This window comes from Lethenteron reissneri, chromosome 42 (assembly GCF_015708825.2).
Source record: "Lethenteron reissneri isolate LAM-NWPU_2019-01 chromosome 42, ASM1570882v1, whole genome shotgun sequence".
Classification (NCBI taxonomy): domain Eukaryota; kingdom Metazoa; phylum Chordata; class Hyperoartia; order Petromyzontiformes; family Petromyzontidae; genus Lethenteron; species Lethenteron reissneri.
In genome coordinates this window covers 7238642-7259050 of record NC_083820.1, presented here as the reverse complement: position 1 = coordinate 7259050, position 20409 = coordinate 7238642, and the positions used below count along the sequence as shown (strand labels likewise).

Genomic DNA, 20409 nt, shown 5'->3' with positions numbered 1-20409 from the left:
ACGTCTTCTCTTTGAAGGCGAAAGCCACCTCGCGTCGGACTGGACACTCGAGGGCGCCCATCAGCGAGACGCGATGGCAAAGGGAATGGCGAGGCAGTGGGAGAGAGAGAGTTAGGAGTGTGGGGTTCAAAGCTTTCTAAAGACCCGCCGGGCGTTCAAATGCCGCAGTGGGGGAGGCAGCGGTGAAGTTGGTGGTCGTGGTTCCTGGGCCTCCCCTAGGTCGACTCAGCCTCAAATGAATACCTGGTGCACGCGGTGTGTTGGAAATATTGCCGCGAGGGGTGCGTGGTGCCGGCCACCCGTCCCCTCCACTCGCCGCTGCATGCGAACAGCACTTGCCCCAAATAGTCTGTAAAGACTATACTAGGGTGGAGGGGATCTTTGTCTATGGAGGTGGAGGAGGAGGAGGAGGGGGCTAGCGGAGTGCTTGGTAATGCTGCATCTATGGGACCTTTTGCCAGTGTCAAAGTATAAAAAACAAGAGTAGGTTTTTCCCTCCCTGGCAATCAAGCCCGCATTAACCACACGTGCTTGTGGCAGAACATGCAACGGAACGCGTTCTGATCATATCTGGAATCGTCTTTGAAACTGATTGGCCCACACCAGACGCAGCAGCTGTCGTCAGGGCCTCGTCTCACCGGTGTCAGACCAGAGAAGGACGCCACAAGGCGAACAGGAATAAAGACAATCCAAGTAGCGGGGCATCTGTAACTCGGTTTGAGCAGATAAACCGATGGGACCTGTTTTGCGAGTATACAAACATAACAATAGGTTTTCACTCTCTATGTAAAATGTTGTTAATTTTATTGGGGAAATGTAATGACTAATGTTCATGATATAGGGTTTTTGGGTTAGATCGCGTAAATATAAATGCGTCGTTCAACCCGCCACCACCCGACGCAACCAATTAGTAAGGTGTGTCACGTAGACGGAACGTGGCAATTCGTTACCATAATTGTTTTTTTTACCCTCCTATCTGGCAACAAAACTGACACCTTTTTACAAGGAGTCATGTTTGCATAGACCGCAATACCTGCAGTCATAATACAAACAAAAGAACATAACTCTGATAATGTATGCACTGTCCTTGAAGTTGATTGGTCCACACCCGAGACAGCTTTCCTTAGAGCCTAGTCTCACATGAGTTGGACCAGATGACGCCAAAAGGCGCACAACTCAAAGACAATGCGCCATCAGAGTATAAGAGCTCGGGGCAAGCATCTACACTATGGGAACCTCATTTGCCAGTAAAAATATGATAATTGGTTTTTTACCCTTCTATCTGGCAACAAAACTGACACCTTTTTACAAGGAGTCGTGTTTGCATAGACCGCAATGACTGCAGGTATTGTGGTTTATGCAAACATGACTCCTTGTAAAAAGGTGTCAGTTTTGTTGCCAGATAGAAGGGTAAAAAACCAATTATCATATTTTTACTGGCAAATGAGGTTCCCATAGTGTAAATTCGTTACCACTTCAGCACCACCGGTGTGTTGGAGAGTAAACCCAGGGCGTGTACAATTCGAGTTGACCGTGAAGATCCGCTGGTGATTACAACAGCGACAACAACACCGACGACGACGACTACTACCAGCTTCATCAGGCGACAGCCAGACATTGCGAAGCAGTCCCACCGAGTCACTCATCGAGAGCGATGTAAATGTGACAGGTTGGGTGGTGGAGGGTTTAACGACGCATGTTTATATATTCACGCGAATTAACCCCAAACAAAAAAAAACAGCGTATATTTTGACGGATGTTCTTGGTCGCGAAAGCCGACGTTGTTAAAACGTCTTCTTGGTTCTTTCGGTAAAGTCACGTAGAAGGGAAGTAATAAAATAATAAAAATAAAACATAATAAAATAATTCTCACGATGTTTCGGTCACAAAGCAAGCAGCCGTCCTCAAGTGAAGACCAGGTCTGTCGGGGAGACAGCGTCTGACCTGGTCTTCACCTGAGGACGGCTGCTTGCGTTGTGGCCGAAACGTCGTGAGAATTATTTTATTATGTTTTATTTTTATTATTTTATTACTTCCCTTCTACGTGACTTTACCGAAAGAACCAAGAAGATGAATCCCTGCAGTCACGAAAGCTTTAAATCTAAAGTTGTTAAAACGATTAATGTAGTCGTCTCGATTTCTTTATTTGTTTATTTTTCGCGAACGAGGTGGGGGTTTTTTGTCAGGATGATGTTGACACAGGACTAGCGGGGGGGGGGGGGGATCGCAGCTGCCCTCGAGAGGAGAGCGCCGTGCCGCCCCCCGACCCTCGTCTAAGGATTGAGGGCCTTTAACCACCTTCAGAGATATTTTTCACTTTGACAGATACCGTCTTCAAACTGCGAACATCTTAAGAGTGCCAGTGTGGTGTGTGTTTCTCTCTCTCTCTCCTCCTCCTCCTCTCTCTTCTTGAACTTTTGCTGCTTCATCCAAAGTGCTTGTGGAGGAGGGCCGTGGGGTTGGTGGTGGGTTGAGTGGGATGGGTGCAGGGTGATGGGGGCGCGTGATGAGCGCTGTTGAATGGAGAGCGCGGGGAGGTTGAGCGGTGGGTTCCGTGTTTTAAGGGGGTTCGGCTGAGCGACAGGACAAGTCAGTTTTGCTCTCCGTCCGCCACGACGATGACCACCACGACCACCACGACGACCACGTGGAGACGAATCCGCGCCGCTCTTTGCCTGCTGCTCGTCACGACCGGCAGTAGCGGATTGGCGCAACGTGAACTCGGTAACACAAAACTAAAAACCCGATTCGCACGTTTTCATCGTAAGATGATGCAAAGGAAGGATAAGAATTTTAAAAAAAAATTAACCCGTAAAAAACAAAGTTTTCACTATAAATCCTTTATATGCGCGGCGGCTAGAGTCCTCTCGTCCTCTGGCTTGAGATGGCTGCCACCTATGGGTCAGATGATTGCCTGCTACCATTAAGCAATTGGTAATTAAATATAATTTATTTTTTTCCTAAAAAGTGTAAAATTTTGGAAAATTGTCACGCACAACGAGTCTGTGTGCAAAATGTCAGCTCGATTGGATCACGGGAAGTGGGTAAAAAAACGACTGAAAGATTTGCACGGTCGTAAGCGCGCAAGCAAGCAAGTGAACTTAATATAAAGGATTTAAAAACACCGCCGAAGCTCACTCGCTCGTCGCTCTCTGCGACAACGGTGGGGAGAGGTCGCTCGAGTTTTGTTGTTGAAGAGACGAGTGGCTGATGCGGGAGAGTCTTTAACGTCCGTGTGACCGACTGAGTCAGAGAGCCGGGGCGGCGGGGGTGGACTGTGTATGTTGTTGACGTCGTTTATTGTGAAAATTCGGTCACAGTTCCTATGACCACTGTTTCATTGCTTTTATGGCTTTATTTTGGTGATTTTTGATCAGTTTTTTGGTTTGGCCATGTTTCTTTGTTGTAGTACAGAGTTAGACTGGTGGCCTTAATCTAAGTTGTCTTGTGGTTGTTGTTGTTGTTTGACTTGCATCCCAATGGGATTTTTGCACATTTTTGTGTACGGTGCTTTTTCTGCAATATTTTACTGTCTTTCCTTGGATTTTCTGTTTGCACTCAGTCACATATTCACTGTAAGATGTTTTTTGTTCATGTTTTTATTTTTGTTTGTTGCGGTTGCACCCGATTCAAGAGCCGAATGGCTCACAGGACTACACCTAATAAATGAACTTAACAAAGCAACGTTGAACAACGTCGTGTCACACGCTCTTACCACACGAGGGGTGCTCCCTCGCCTATAGCATCTGACGATGCAATGCGAGCAAAGCAGCAAGTGTTCAGCGAGCCTGACACTGCCGATGAGAAGCGGCAACGTCGAAACCGGTGCTGTAGATTTGCTCGCTTGGAACAAGTTCTACCACCATGGGGAGGGGGGGGGGGGTAGTGCTCGCCTGGAAAGGCTACACGTGGAAGGGTAATCGACTCAACGATAACTTCGTGTGTGTGTCTGATGTCAGGGCAAGGTTGAGGTGTGATGACGTGAAGTTGAGGCCCGTGTGTTGAACCGTCGGTCAGATCCATTGCCAGAGCTGGCGAGTGGAGGCGGAGGGCATCTGACGGGAGATGGAGCAGCGAGCGGTGATGATGGAGTCACCCCCAGGGACGGATTCCTCTCCGAGACAGAGGGCAGCAGAGGCGGCGGTGAGGGTGGGTGGTCGGCAACACTCACCACTCACTCACCACTCACTCATTCACCATTCACTCACCACTCACTCATTTTCCACTCACTCAACACTCACTCATTCACCACTCACCATTTACTCACCACTCACTCATTCACCACTCACTCATTCACCACTCACTCACCACTCACTCACCACTCACTCACCACTCATTCATTCACCACTCACTCACCACTCACTCATTCACCACTCACTCACGCACTACTCACCACTCACCCACCACTCACTTACCACTCACTCACCACTCATTCATTCACCACTCACTCACTCATTCACCACTCACTCACCACTCACGCACCACTCACTCACCACTCACGCACCACTCACCCACCACTCACTCACCACTCACTCACCATTCATTCACCACTCACTCACCACTCACTCACTCACTCACCACTCACCACTCACTCACCACTCACTCACTCACTCATCACTCACCGCTCACCACTCACTCACCACTCACTCACCACTCACTCACTCACTCACCAATCAGACGACAATCACCTACATACTCATCACTCGCTCCCTCACCAGACACTCACCGGATGTGCACAGGACACACAACCACACGTCACCTGGCGCGCTCACCAATCAGCTGACACAATCACACTCGAACGCACGTGCTCACCGCTCACCGCTCACCGGATATTGGCACGACACTCAGCACTCACCAGGATACTCACCAAACACCACACAGCAGAAATATTCGCGTTCACCTCCTGAAACTCACCACCCACACTCACCACTGAGAAGTATATGGTTTATGTGCCCCTAAAACGTGGCCTCGTACGTAAATACCGTTCCTTATAGAGATTATCAACAAGTCTGTTTAGTATGTGAACTGCGCTAATGCACCACTGCCATCACAGTAGCAGCAGCAGCAGCGTCACCAAATCGTTTATCCCATGGAAAGACTCGCCCCCGCCATAGGAATGTGGACTTCCCCCACCACCGCCGATTGTTAATGGGGAAAGGAAAGGAGCGGCAATGGGTCAATAATCATTTGGGAAGAAAATAATTTTCATTTGCCTCGCATCAGTGCGATGACCGTGGGTGAGGCATTAACATTGAGCTCATTTGGGAATATCGTTTTTTTGGATTATTGAAGAGGTTTGTCTGTTATTCAATAGCTGCTCATCGTGTATACTATTCACACGCCGATTTAAAAAAAAAACTATTAGTCAGAAAACATGTTTACTATTGAATTATCATTACTTTCCCCACGATGTAAACACGTGCAGTCCCCAACTCTTATCTCTCTGGTCTCACTATCTCTCTACTTACGAGCATTCGACTTACGAACTTTGAGAGATACAAACAAACCTCGTCCGTAGGTCCAGTTGCCTGTTCGAACCGAGAGTCGTAAGTTCAACCGCCGCGCAAGAGATGGCGGTGGTGGCGTCTACATCTGCAGAACGTGAAGAATCAGTGGCATCTACGCCTGCAGAATGTGAAGAACCAGTGGCATCTACATCTGCAGAATGTGAAGAACCAGTGGCATCTACGCCTGCAGAATGTGAAGAACCAGTGGCATCTACATCTGCAGAATGTGAAGAACCAGTGGCATCTACGCCTGCAGAATGTGAAGAAACAGTGGCATCTAGATCTACATAACATTAAGAACCAGTGGCATATAGATCTGCAGAACGTGAAGAACCAGTGACATCTACATCTGTAGGACGTGAAGAACCAGTCGCATCTACATCTACAGAACATGAAGAACCAGTGGCATCTACATCTACAGAATGTGAAGAACCAGTGGCATCTACACCTGCAGAACATGAAGAACCAGTGGCATCTACATCAGCAGAATGTGAAGAACCAGTGGCATCTACATCTACAGAACATGAAGAACCAGTGGCATCTACATCTACAGGAGAGTATACAACTTTTGAAGCCATTCCCCCATGTTTAGTGTACACGCCGTACAACACGTTTGTAATCGACAGCAGTAAAGGTGGTCTTATGAACAGATCGACTTACGAACAGACACCTCTGGAACCTAACTTGTTCGCAAGTAGAGGAGCCCCTGGTACACGTGTTCCTTTGAAGGGCCACACGTGATGCTATCGACGAACGAGATGGGTTGACTTGGGTGGCGGTGGTCATCATGATCACTAGGAGAGCGCATTTGTTAGCCGGCAATGCCAGCGATTGGTTTCCCTTCAAGGAGCCATCTCCTCCAAGGCTATTTGAGGGTGTTTCAAGTGCCCTCTGCCACCTATATGAGACGGAGAGAGAGAGAGAGAGACTGATAGAGAACAGGTGGGCCAATGAAACAAAGACAAAGACGACCCGTATAGTCGTTTCGACTGTCGAGGCAAGTGCTCTTAGCGAGCACCAATGCAGACAGACAGACACACAGACATACACACAGACACCCACCCCGTCGTGTGCCGTGCCGGCCTTCATAGGCGCTCGCTCACAGCACTTGCCCCTACAGTCTGTTACAGGTTATACGGGGGATCTTTGTCTTTGCTCCGTGTAGACTGCTGTGTGAGCCTTGCACATTCCGCACCCAAGTGCCTTTGCGCGACAGCCGTTAACATTTCCCTTCTCGAATAAATATTTGGTTTTATTCCCCCCACATACTTTATTTAAAAAAATGTTTTATTTTACTTTCCACTCCAACGTTGTTGCTCTCGCTGTCGGCTCAAGAGACCGAAGCGCCCCCACGCGGAGCTGTAGCCCAGGCAGTGCCTCCACCCGGACGACCCGCGGAAGTGAATATCAGAGAACAAGTTCTACAGAACAAAACAATGTTCTCTCTTGTTTAAATACGTATATATATTTGTGTGTGTGTGAGGCGCTAGCTCTTCGCGCACAGCATTCCACGGCGCTTTCATCCGATTCGGAATCTCTGTTGAGACTGCACGATGAATATGATGAGCATTGAGGCTCTCTGTCACGGGAGTCAGTGAGTCATCCTCGTCGCCACGGTCGATCCGCTGCTGAATGAAGCTCTCCGCACAACCGTCGCCACCCCCTCGCGATCACTGCGATGCTTAGAGCAATCCACCCAAGAGCCGCCTTGCACGCGAACTGAATTCCATCGCTCCATCTCCCAATGGCGGGCGTCATTTTCTCGGAACAACTCCGTAGTTAATCTGGCACTAAACTCTTTTTCAGAAGCGACCTGGCCACAAATGATAGCTCAACGAAGCGGCTTATTTATCATCACGTGGTAATGTCATGGATAGCAGCGGCCAAATACCGCAAACACACGATGTTGATTCTGAATGTGGAGGGGAAAACCGGAGGACCCGGACAAAAATCCACGTGACCACCACGGGGAGAGAGAGAGAGACACGGAAACTCCAAATATACAGCAGCAGGCGTCAGCGTTATCATCGAACCTACGACCTTCTGTATACCAGGCGAGGTAGTTAACATCTCCTAGCCACCACGAGGAGAGAGAGACACGGAAACTCAAATATACAGCAGCAGGCGTCAGCGTTATCATCGAACCTACGACCTCCTGTACACCGGGCGAGGTAGTTAACATCTCCTAGCCACCACGAGGAGAGAGAGACACGGAAACTCCAAATATACAGCAGCAGGCGTCAGCGTCGGGATCGAACCTACGACCTCCTGCATACCAGGCGAGGTAGTTAACATCTCCTAGCCACCGTGATGATGATGATGAAAGAGAGAGAGAGAGACACGCAAACTCCAAATATACAGCAGCAGGCGTCAGCGTCGGGTATGAATCTACGACCTCCTGTACACCAGGCGAGGTAGTTAACATCTCCTAGCCACCGTGGCCACCCCGTGTTTTACTCTCGACCATCGTGACGCGTCCTGGACAAGTCCACTCGATACGGGTGTCGATTAACAGCGTTGGATGATGGCATCATTAGTTGTTAAAATGAAGGGACTCGCTCGAATGTATACTTTGTATTGAATGGAGCTTGTCTCCGTGAGCGTGGCGACGCACGCTTGGAATTAGACTGAAATACTTAACGTGACGGTGCTGTTTGTTGCGGGCCGCTGGACGTTTTGGGCACCTGTGCTCGGAAACTGTTTGAAATAAAAACACATCAAAGGTGCTGCTGCTGATGATGGTGATGGTGATAGTGGCATTGTGGATACTAATGATGGTGCTGATGGTGATGATGGTGATAGTGTCATTGTTGTTGATCGTGCTGATTATAACGATGATGATGTCGTTGTTGATGATGATGTTGATGATGATGATGTTGATGATGATGTTGATGATGATGATGTTGATGATGATGATGATGTTGATGATGATGATGTTGATGATGATTATGATGTTGATGATGATGATGTTGATGATGATGTCGTTGTTGATGATGATGATGATGTTGATGATGATGATGATGTTGATGATGATGATGATGTTGATGATGATGATGATGATGTTGATGATGATGTTGATGATGATGGTGGTGACGCAGGTTTGCCGGGAGAGCTGGGGATGCGTGTTCTCTGCGGGAGTGACGGAGTCGAGTTGCGCGTGGAACCGAGTTTCTTCCTGAAACGTGGAATCCAGGTGATTGATGGTGGTGGTGATGGTGATGATGATAAATGTTGACATTGGATGTACGTGTGGAAATAATGATACATATGATCGTGACGGCGAATGTTTTCCATCAAGTAGCTGTAATCGCGATGATTAGTTGATTATGATGATGAGTGTAATGATATATCACGATGATAATTGCTTGATGGAGACGATGAGTATGTTTAATGATGCATTGATGATGGCAATAAGGAGTGTTTGTGATTATTGTTAATTGATTATTAAATGCTTGTGATAATTAATTGATGATTATAAGTGTGTGTGACATTGATGGTAATTACATGATTATTATGTTGACGATGATATCGATTATTTTGATGATGATGATGTTGATGATGGTGGCGATGATGGTATTGATGCGATTTACGATGTTAATGATGATGATGATGTTGATGATGATGTTTGTGTTGACGGTGTTGGTGATGATGGTGTTGATGACGATGATGGTGGTTGTAATGAAAGTGTTGATGCGATTTACGATGGCGTTAATGATGATGATGATGTTTGTGTTGACGGTATCGGTGATGATGGTATCGATGATGTTAACGATGATGACGATGTTGATGATGATGGTGGTGGTGACGATAGTGTTGATGCGATTTACGATGACGTTAATGATGACGTTGATGATGATGTTTGTGTTGATGGTGTCGGTGATGATGGTGTTGATGACGACGTTGTCCTCTTCAGCTGCCCGATCTGCACCTGAACGATCGTCGCTGTGGGGGGGTGGCGCTGTGGGGGGCTGGTGGAGGAGGGGAGGGGGGAGAGGGGGCCGAAGGATCAGAAGAGGGGGCCGGCAGGCAACGCTCGTGGCTGTTCCGCACCGACTCCCTCACTAGCTGCGGCACCCGGGTCACCGTGAGACGCACAGACACACGGACACGCACATTTAGAGGCACGCACGCGTACACGAAGCGCAGCGGGTCTTCATCGTGTCGATGATTCGGAGACGAGGTTTGTAGGAGGGCACCTTCGTTTATTTAGAACATTCACGGTCTCATTCAGACTCTGTCTTCTCGACAGACCTGTTCTCCACCTGAGGACGGCTGCTTGCGTTGTGGCCGAAACGTCGTGAGAATTATTTTATTATGTTTTATTTTTGTTATTTTATCATTTCCATTCTACGTGACTTTACCGAAAGAACCAAGAAGATTCACGGTCTCGTCCGCACTCTCTCCACAGTGGCCTAGCCTGGCCTGTACACGAGCCGTCCAACACTGACGACGCTGACTGAGTCAGCCACCGAGTCCACTCCCAGAAACCGGCAGCCTTCATGCCCCCCCCCCCCCGCCTCCCTTTTATCCTCCCAGCGCGGCCCTGGCTCTGCCGCGTCCCTTCTCGAACCCGCCAGCAGCTTCCAGGGGCCTCCTCCGGACGGGTTCCTCCGTGACCCTCGTCCCAGTTCCTCCGCCCTGCCCACACGACCCGCGCACGTGCTCAGCCGGCGCGTGCCGCCGTCTGTCCACCGCAGTGGCCACTACTGCCGGCCACCAGCCGGCGCGATTACACTACATCTGCAAGGCCCCCGCGGGACAATGTCGGTCGCTGGTTGCTTTTAGTCCGGCCCCCCGACACAATACAGTGAAAACACCGCCTCCATCATCATCGTGCTGCTGTCAAAGCCCCAATGGATTCAAAATGTGTGGCGGCCTTCTCACGCCGATGGCTTGTGACTCCCGCCTTTGAAAATGAACACCGGCCTCGACAGAGACTCGCAGAGACAAAGATCACCCGAATAGCCTTTAACGAGCTGTTAGGGCAAGTGCTCGTAGCGGGCAGCTATGAAGGCCGACACGGCACGCGAGGGTGTGGGTGGCGTAGCACCACGCCCTGCCCGGCCGCCTTTGTATCTCTCGTGACGATGTTTTTAGACACACAGAGACTCGCATTGCTTCTGATGCTGCTGCTGTCGTCTGTTGTTGTGATTGTGTGTCGCGTTTATTTGTGTCTGCCATTTGTTGTTATTGCTGTTTATCGATGTTGTTCATTATTATATTGTTGTTATTATTTGTTATTGTTCGTTGTTGTTACGTTGTTTGTTGTTATTTATTATATTGTTATTATCTTTTGTTCGTTATTGTTGGTATTCGTTGTACGCTGCGCGTTGTTGTGATTTATTATGCTGTTGTTACGTATCGCTGTTGTTTCTTGTTGCTGTCCGCAGCGCTCCGAGTCGCTCATCAGCTACAGCAACGCGCTGCGCTACACGGAGCGGCGCTCTCCCGTGCTGCGCTACGCGCTGCAACTCAACTTCACGTGCACCTACCCCGCAGCCATCATAGCCAGCCTGCCGGGAGACCTGCACCCCGAGCTCACGTGAGCCCCCCCCCCCCCCACATACCCCTCTAGCCCCCCACTCACAGAGCCCCCCCCCATACCCCCTAGCCCCCCACTCACAGAGCCCCCACATACCCCCTAGCCCCCCACTCACAGAGCCCCCCCACATACCCCCCTAGCCCCCCACTCACAGACCCCCCCATACCCCCCTAGCCCCCCACTCACAGAGCCCCCACATACCCCCCTAGCCCCCCACTCACAGAGCCCCCCCATACCCCCCTAGCCCCCACTCACAGAGCCCCCCCATAACCCCCTAGCCCCCCACTCACAGAGCCCGCCCACATACCCCCCTAGCCCCCCACTCACAGAGCCCCCCCCATACCCCCCTAGCCCCTCACTCACAGAGCCCCACATACCCCCCTAGCCCCCCACTCACAGAGCCCCCCCACATACCCCCCTAACCCCCCATTCACAGAGCCCCCCCATACCCCCATATCCCACACACACACAGACCCCCCCCCAAACTTTCTAGCCTCCAACACACAGAGCCCCCCCCCCCCCTATACCCCATAGCCCCCGTACCCACTTTTCTGTCCACAACCTCCTACCCCCAAGACCCCCACACACCTCCCCATACGAGTATTCCTGACGTGGCGTGCCGGTGGAGGTTTGTGCTGTCCGCATCAGGGGTGCTGGTCGCCTCGCTGCTGCTGTTATGGCTGATGCCGCGGTGTATACTCGACGTGGCGTGCCGCATGCCCATCACAGCCAGGTGGAGTTGGAGCTGTCCGCTTCAGGGGTGCTGGTCGCCTCGCTGCTGCTGCTGCTGCTGTCATAGCTGATGTCGCGGTGCCCATCACAGGCAGGTGGAGATGGAGCTGTCCGCATCGGGGGTGCTGGTCGCCTCGTTGCTGCTGCTGCTGCTGTCATAGCTGATGTCGCGGTGCCCATCACAGGCAGGTGGAGATGGAGCTGTCCGCATCGGGGGTGCTGGTCGCCTCGCTGCTGCTGCTCGCCTCCCCGGACATCTCGGACCCGGTGCGCGGCGCCCTCCGCCTGCGCACCGCCGAGCCGCTCTTCGTGGGCGCGCGGCTCCACAACGACTCGGCGACGCTGGCGCTGCTCCTGGAGTCGTGCTGGGCGAGCGCGAGTCCAGAGCCGCGGCGAGGGACCCCCTACCCCCTCATCGGCCCGCCGGGGTGAGGCAGGCGACGACGATGATGATGATGATGTTGTTGATGATAATGCCTAAGCGCGAAGATCTTAAAAACAAATAGCAACAGAAACGTCGTGAGAATTATTGTATTATGTTTTATTTTTATTATTTTATTACTTTCCTTCTACGTGACTTTACCGAAAGAACCAAGAAGAAAAAAAAAACAACAGCAATCTTGCCAGTTTTAGCCTGGCGTTTGCAGATGCACATGCAAACAGTATCACAACATTTATGACCTTAGATTCACCCAAGTGTTATAATAATAATTGTATTTTATATTGTGCCATCCCATAACGACCAAATCCTGCATACAGCTAACTGCCATGTAAATGCAACCCCATACTGCCAAGCAAATAAACAAAAGTGTGTACACAAATAAACAAACGGCACAAACAACAGAAAAAGTTGTCACAAGAGAGAAATGAGTCCACTTCGGTCTACACATCCCAAACCACGATCACCAACTTCTCAACCAAGCCAACGGACCTTCACAGGAGGGGCGACAACTATTCGTATTATCATCATCATCATTGATCCAGGGGTCGGAAAATCTGCGACTTGGTAGCCGCATGGGGCTCTTCAAGGATGTGCTTCGTGACGTTTCACCGTCTGGTATTCACCACAGTGGAGTGTGGCTCTTGATATATTGAAGTTTTGTTTGACCAAATTCAAAAAACAAACGCCCCCTTTGTTATTTTGGTTGGAGACCCTCTCCCTGCGTTGAACCATTTGGATGCGTTGAAACGTTCCAGCGAAGAATGATAACTTACGTACGGGCGGGCCTTGGCTTAAAACAAATGTGTCCCTTAAATTGTGTGGATGTATCGTGTGTGTTGAAATACTTTCGAATTGCGCTGAGCCAACAGCGCTAATCGGAAGTGCGGGGGCAGGACAACAAACACAACACCAACATACGTTCTAAAGAAGTGAGTTTGTCAATCTCTATTATTCAAAATTGCATGGCTCCAGTTGCTGCCAAATATCGGAAGGAAGAGGAGGTTCCAGACGGCCGCAGAAGCGCATCTGAACGCGTGCGGTGCAGTGACCGTCTTTGTTCGATGGTCAGCCAAAAGCCGCCGCCGCTAGTGCTGCTGCTGCTTCTGCTGTGAGGATGAATTAAACGAAAGACCGCGCCGATCGATTAATCGTCTGACCCTGTTGGGGGAGGCAGGGGGTGCGGGACTAACGTGGGGGACGTGTCACGTGTGCGTGCGTGTGGGGAGCGGTAGTGTAGCAGTTAGCGCTACGCTGTGCTACGAACCCGGCCACCCGAGTTCGATTCCCGCTCACGGTCAACACCGGTGACGATTATCTGAACCGGTCCTGGGCCTCCCCTAGGTCCACTCCGCCTAAATTGAGTACCTGGTGGCGGTGTGCAAACATCGCCGCTGGGGATACAAAGGCGGCCGGGGGTGGTGTTGGCCACCCCTCTCCCTTCGTGCGCCAGTGCCGGCCTTCAAAGGCGCTCGCTAACAGCACTTGCCCCAGCAGTCTGGTTAAGGGCTATACGGGGGATCTTTGTCTTTTGTGTTGACGCCAGCTGCCCGGTCGAGGAGTCAGTGTCCATCCACCAGGGCAACGGGGTGAACACGAGCGCCGTCTTCAGCGTCAAGGTGTTCACGATCATCGACGCCGACTCCGTCTACATCCACTGCCAACTCGGCATCTGCGCGGGCTCCTGCGCTCCGGTACGAATTGCTGCGGTTTAAACCCCCAAAAAATATCTACGTAGGTGGGGGGGGGGGGGGAGGGTGGGGGGAGAGGGGGCTATCCGGAGATTCGTTCAAATGACCTCTGGGTCGCCAGTGACCCCTGGAATCTAGGGCGGTTACATTCACACTTTCGTTGTTGTTGTTGTTGAAGTGGCGATTGCCCCCCCATCAGGAAGGCATTGCCACTGGAGTGGCTGGAAACGAGAGAGTCGATTGCGAGGCACGTTTGAGTCGCCGAGGCTATTTCTGAGTGGCGCAACTCATCGTGCCGCGGAGAACGGCCCCAAGAACGTGGCTATTGCAGAGCTACACTCTGTCTGAGACCTGTGGTCCACGTGACAGAGAGGACAGCCGCTCTGAAATACGAGGGTCGCGTTGAGCGAATGACAGCCTAGAGCAGGGGTGGGAAACCTTGTTTCTGCCAAGGGCCATTTGGTATATTTATAACGTCATTCGCGTGCCGTACAAAATGATCAACTTAAAGATTTGCCTGTTATATTTGGTCAAACATTTAATTCACTCACTCCTAATGCGATGGTTGGAACTGCTTCTCTTTGGTGAGGCGTGTGATGTTAGCTGGTATTGATGATGTTGCTACTCGCAACTGCTTTTCCAGGTTTGCTCCGAGATTTATTGAATTTCGAGTGCTGCCTGCGGTTGCCTTGGCAGGGTCACACCAAATGATTTCGCGGGCCTTGTACGGCCCAGACGTTCCCCACCCCTGGTCTAAAGCAATATTTTCATTCTCAGAGCTGGAACTTAGCCAAAGGAAACAGCTCTAGAGGTCATCTTGCAGCTAGATATTGACTGCCGCACAATGTCCACGACACCGCCAATACCTCGCCAATAGTTCACCTGCAACGCGGCCTCGTTCGATTGAAATCTTCCCGCCGCGTCTGATTGGTGCGCTCTGCTCCAATAGGATTGCGACGGCTTGGCCGAGGCCCAGGGTTCGGATCCCAGGAGCGGCGTTCAGGGCCACCACGTGCTGTCGTCAAGGCGGATAGAGAGAGTCCAGTCCGAGGAGTCCGACTCCATGCCTGAAGGTAGGTTTGATCGAGAGAGAGTCCAGTCCGAGGAGTCCGACTCCATGCCTGAAGGTGGGTTTGATCGAGAGAGAGTCCAGTCCGATGAGTCCGACTCCATGCCTGAAGGTAGGTTTGATCGAGAGAGAGTTCAGTCCGATGAGTCCGACTCCATGCCTGAAGGTAGGTTTGATCGAGAGTTCAGTCCGATGAGTCCGACTCCATGCCTGAAGGTAGGTTTGATCGAGAGAGAGTTCAGTCCGATGAGTCCGACTCCATCCCTGAAGGTAGGTTTTATCGAGAGAGAGTTCAGTCCGAGGAGTCCAACTCCATGCCTGAAGGTGGGTTTGATCGAAAGAGAGTTCAGTCCGACCAGTCCCACTCCATGCCTGAAGGTGGGTTTCATCGAGAGAGGGAGTCCAGTCTGAGGAGTCTAACTCCATGCCTGAAGGTAGGTTTGACCCAATCTGGCTTTCACAGCAGCAGCAATCGCCATCGGCCATGGTCACTCCGCTGCTGGATGAAGTCCTTCCCCGTCTCTCAAGCGTGTGCACTTTCCTCTAAACCACGTGCTCCTCCTGCCTCTCAACGTCATTCCCAGCAGGCATCTTCCCCGTGCTTCTTTGCACGCTTTTAAGTTGTTTTTGTTCCACTCGTGAATGACAGTGTTTCGAATCACACTATATACTCACGGGTTATTTGTTGGTTCGATTGAGTGGTGGCGCCGTGATTAGCGCACTCCGCTACGAATCCATGACATGCATGCACGTTGACCTTCTTTCGCACCGTACGCACCCCCCCACCCCCACCCTCCCATTAGCACCATGCGATTAGAATCGCCCCCAGGGCCCAACCGCTTTACAAACCCGCACTGACCTGCATGGTGAAGTATGGCGAATCGTCGATATATGCCGGGCGGTGTCGGCGATGCACGTGGTGGATCACCGCACAGATGTTGCCAAACTCCCTTCCCGTGGGTAGTCGAGGGGGGATGAGCCGTACCCCCGGCTCGCCAGGAGAAGGCGGCACAGAAAAGTAGCGATCTCCATCTGTCCACGTGTACGGGATAGAGCGTTGCCCCCTCGCTCGCTCGCTCGCACGCTCGTGTTTGGATTATTTGGCGAATATAAAAATGTCCTGCATGTGATGGGCCACTTGGGTGAGCTATCATCGCGTTATGTGGCCTCTGAAAAAATACTTAATGGCTCAGTGGGCTTTAGCTGATGAATACAATACCTAAGGTTAGTTTCTCGGGGTACGCCAGTTTCCTCCCACATATAAACACTCATTATTGGATGGAAAACCCTTTACACGAATATATAGAACAGCAGAACTTGGGCAATGGTTGGTAGCGCCGGCACATCACCGCCGCGTGGTTCCTCCTCTGAGCCTATCTCTCTCTCTCTGAGTCATCTCCTCTCTCTGAGTCGTCCTCTCTCTCTCTTTGAGTCGTCCTCTCTCTCTGAGCCTCTCTCTCTCTCTCTGAGTCATCTACTCTCTCTCTCTGTGAGTCATCCCCTCTCTGTCTCTGATTCGTCTTCCCTCTCTCTCTGAGTCGTCCTCTCTCCCTCTGAGTCGTCCTCTCTCTCTCTCGTCCTCTCTCTGTGAGTCATCCCCTCTTTGTCTCTGAGTCGTCCTCTCTCACCGTCTCTTCAAGAGCGTGCGGATACTGTGCGACCGCTGCACGGCGTTACAAGTCGAAGTGATGATGATGATGCTGATTATTACATCGCAATCACTATGCGACCTGTAGAGATGTCCCAGTACGATGCTGGGTAAGACCAGGACACCGCAGGTAGTAGCCACAACCCAAGCAGCAGCAGCAGCAGTGAGTGAGTGAGTGCGCGCGCACGTGTCCTCCTCGTGCTGCCCCCAGATGACTCCTCTCCCGCCTCCTCCTCCTCCAACCTTCTGGGGTTGCTGGCGCTGGGAGGAGGCATCGCCCTGGTGCTGTGCGCCGCGGGCGCCTTCCTCGTCACGGCGTGGCGCGCGCGGGCACGCGGGCGCGAGCGCGATCTCCAGTGGCGGCAGCTGGGGCGGCGTGGGGTGGGAGGAGGAGATGGAGATGGAGGAGGGTGGGGGAGCGGAGGGTTCTACCCCGGGCGCGACAACCCCGTGTTCGCCGCGGGGACTTGGCGCATTCCTCGCCCGCAGATCGTGACGGAGTGAGCGGCGCGTGGGGGTGGTGGTGGCGGTGGCGGTGGTGGACGCGTGGTACACACTAATATTGATCAGTTAGACACATACACTGATCATAGACACACACACATTGATCATATAGACACACACATTGATCATATAGACACACACGTTGATCATATAGACACACACATTGATCAAATAGACACACACATTGATCATATAGACACAACACGCACACTTATCGTAGAAATATATACAGACACACACACACCATACACACTACACACACCATACACACTACACACACACACCATACACACTACACACACACCATACACACACCATACACACTACACACACCATACACTCTACACACACACCACACACACCATACACACCACACACACGCTACACACACTCATCTCACACACACACAGACTACACAAACCCACACACATCACAAACACCCACACGCACGTGGCACAGAGGCCAAACAAGTGATGCCAATAAATCAAATCACACACCGTTCATTCATTCAACCTCTGGAACTCGGATTTTCCGGCTTTTTTTCCCACCACACGCGTTGACCACCGTGGTGAAGTATGGTCAAACAACCCCTACGGACAACATCAGTCTTCATACAGCAGGGGATTGCCAAAGGAGCTGTGCATTATCACTTTTTATTCCTGCTGTATTGTCTTCATATCATTGCAATAATATCACTCCAATGCTATGAACTACAGTATATATTAACTCATCTTCTTGGTTCTTTCAGTAAAGTCACGTAGAAGGGAAATAATAAAAAAATAAAATTATCACGACGTTTCGGCCACAACGCAAGCAGCCGTCCTCAGGTGAAGAACAGGGCTGTCGGAAAGACAGCGTCCGAATGAACACCACCAAGCTTGGCAGCGTATATTTAAGCACGGGTTAGAGGAGAGCGCCTTGACAAAGGAATTTACATATCAACAGAGGAATTTAGCATATTTGTGGAAATGCAGATATGGGATTAGTCACTACTTGTGGAATGTGTAGGTGGTGGGGAGGTCTCAAATTCATATATAATATGACGTTGATATGTAAATTCCTTTGTCAAGGCGCTCTCCTCCTCTAACCCAGCTTAAATCCACGCGACCACCACGGAGAGAGAGAGAGACACCGCAAATTCGAAATACACAGCGGGCGTCAGGGTCGGGATCGAACCAACGACCTCCTGCATACTAGGCGAGGTAGTTAACATCTCTTGTCACGACTTGAAATATGTCTCTAGAGTTACAATTGCACCAGTGGGAAGCATCAACGTTCCGTATCGTTATACATTCATGATTTTGTTTCCACCCTCGTATAACAACTGTGTGATGGACGTCGAGAATTGCCGATTACTATTCAAACAGGTGGCGTGTTGTTGTTGAGATCCAGGGCTTAAATCCTCGCTGAATTCTCTGTTTTTGTGTGTTCGTGTCGCTGGCACACCTGGCTTAGCATAGGTAGCCATAGCGGTAGAGGTATCATGGATGTTGTTAGCCGGGTGTGAACAATGTGAATATGCCTGGAGTGTGCATTTCTTCTCGATGTGCGTTTGCTAATCAAATATATGCCGCGTGTCTTGTTGTGTGCTTACTTGTAGCCGGTGTACGGATGAAACGCTAAATGAAAGTGTCTCGATACACACCAATCTTGTCGACTGTTAATCATTATTTGTCCGGTGTGCGTTTGTTGCCAAGTCCACGTTCCTATGACGGGGTCCGGATGGCAGATACTGTTTATGAATGTTTAGTCAGCGATGAGATGGTGAGAGTTCAAACCAGTTGGTTTTGTGGGTGTGGGGGGAAGGGTAACAATGCCATTTCCACGTTCTAGGCCGGCCTCCGGATGACAGATACTATTTTCGAATTTGTACTTAGATGAGATGGAGGTATTTCAAATTAAAAGCAACTGTTACTAGGAGGAGCAATTTAACGTGGCCAGGAAACATTGTGGCTCTCAGGACTGATGATCATGATGACGATGGCGATGATAAGGATGACGACGATGATGATGACGACGATGACGATGATGACGACCATGATGATGGCGATGATGACGATGATGATGACGACGACGATGACGATCATGATGATGACGATGATGATGACGATGATTATGAGGCTAATGATGGCCATCACTATCAAATAGAATAGTTGTAATTATGCTTTGCATTACGATATATTGTTCATGATGGTGATTGATGATGGTGATGCTGATGATGACGCTTGATATCTGTTGATAAGAACCACCACTTTCGATGATGATGATGATGACGGTTTTGCGAATTTTACGACATTTTGCATTATTTATTGATGCTGTCCGTGTCTTACATAGATGTATAAATCGCTTCATGTCAAGGCGATTTACAATTAATTATCGCTGCTGATACCGATCATCGTTATAGTCATCACCATCATATAAATCACATCCCCACTCATCCTTCGACCACAGTCACAGTACTCTGCTGAGTGAAAGTTGTGTTCCGTCTCAGCTCTTCGCTGAATATGGCCACTCGTTTATACATATTGGACTGACTGACTGATGTACTTAATTTTGATCGATTTAATTTCCCACTCGTGACGCAATCACCACTCATTTCTTTCGAACTGCTTCTTGTTGTTGCTGTTTGTTGCGTTTAGTTTGTTGTCCTTACCCCGCACCTCCGATTAGCGCGGTCGGCTACGTACGGTGCGAAGGAAGTTCAACGTAGATACAACCCGGCTCAACCACCCCGATGTAAAACCACAGCTGTTGCGCTACGCTAACATCAGCCGTACGAAGTAGTGCAACTGTAATAGGCGCACCTTGGTACTCTAGTGGTAGTGCCTTACGCCGCAGCCAGCTCATCGCGAGCCGTTGGCCTCTTGCCGCGACTGCCACAACCAACCTGCAGCAGAGGTGAGCCCAAAACAACAAAAGACAAAGATCCCCCGTACAGCCTTCACAGACTGTTGGGGCAAGTCAAGGCCGTAGCCATGGAGACAACATTGGGGGGGAGCAAATTTTCCAGGGGGTCTGGGGGTCCCCCCCCCCCCCAGAAAAAAATCTAAGTTTGGAAACTAATTTCCTGCCTAAAATATAAAAAAAAATTTCACTAACACATGGGATTGACTTTTATTTCTTTTTTACAATAATGTCTAATAGTGTATTGTATTACATTGCGCTGTTTTATTTAACCTTTTCTTGTTTCATTGTATGTAATGGCAGAGATTAGGGATTAATAAAGTACAACCATAACCACAATCAAATAAACAGAAATCTATTTTATAGCAATATA

At 50.2% G+C, this 20409-nt stretch overlaps 1 protein-coding gene across 2 annotated transcripts; it reads left to right on the top strand.

Moving 5' to 3' along the window:
• The first annotated feature begins 2523 nt into the window (after positions 1–2523).
• On the top strand, positions 2524–18779 carry LOC133352982 (uromodulin-like). Of its 2 annotated transcripts, none has more exons than XM_061569041.1 (9): positions 2524–2724; positions 4018–4143; positions 8606–8700; positions 9421–9591; positions 10898–11049; positions 11967–12209; positions 13767–13914; positions 14861–14984; positions 16840–18779. In XM_061569041.1, exons 1-9 carry the CDS (start codon positions 2619–2621, stop codon positions 17130–17132), a joined length of 1458 nt encoding a protein of 485 aa, XP_061425025.1. In that variant the 5' UTR covers positions 2524–2618; the 3' UTR covers positions 17133–18779. The 2 variants fall into 2 exon arrangements, with proteins under 2 accessions (XP_061425025.1, XP_061425023.1); XM_061569039.1 differs by having other exon boundaries at positions 4018–4149.
• The last annotated feature ends 1630 nt before the right edge of the window (positions 18780–20409 follow it).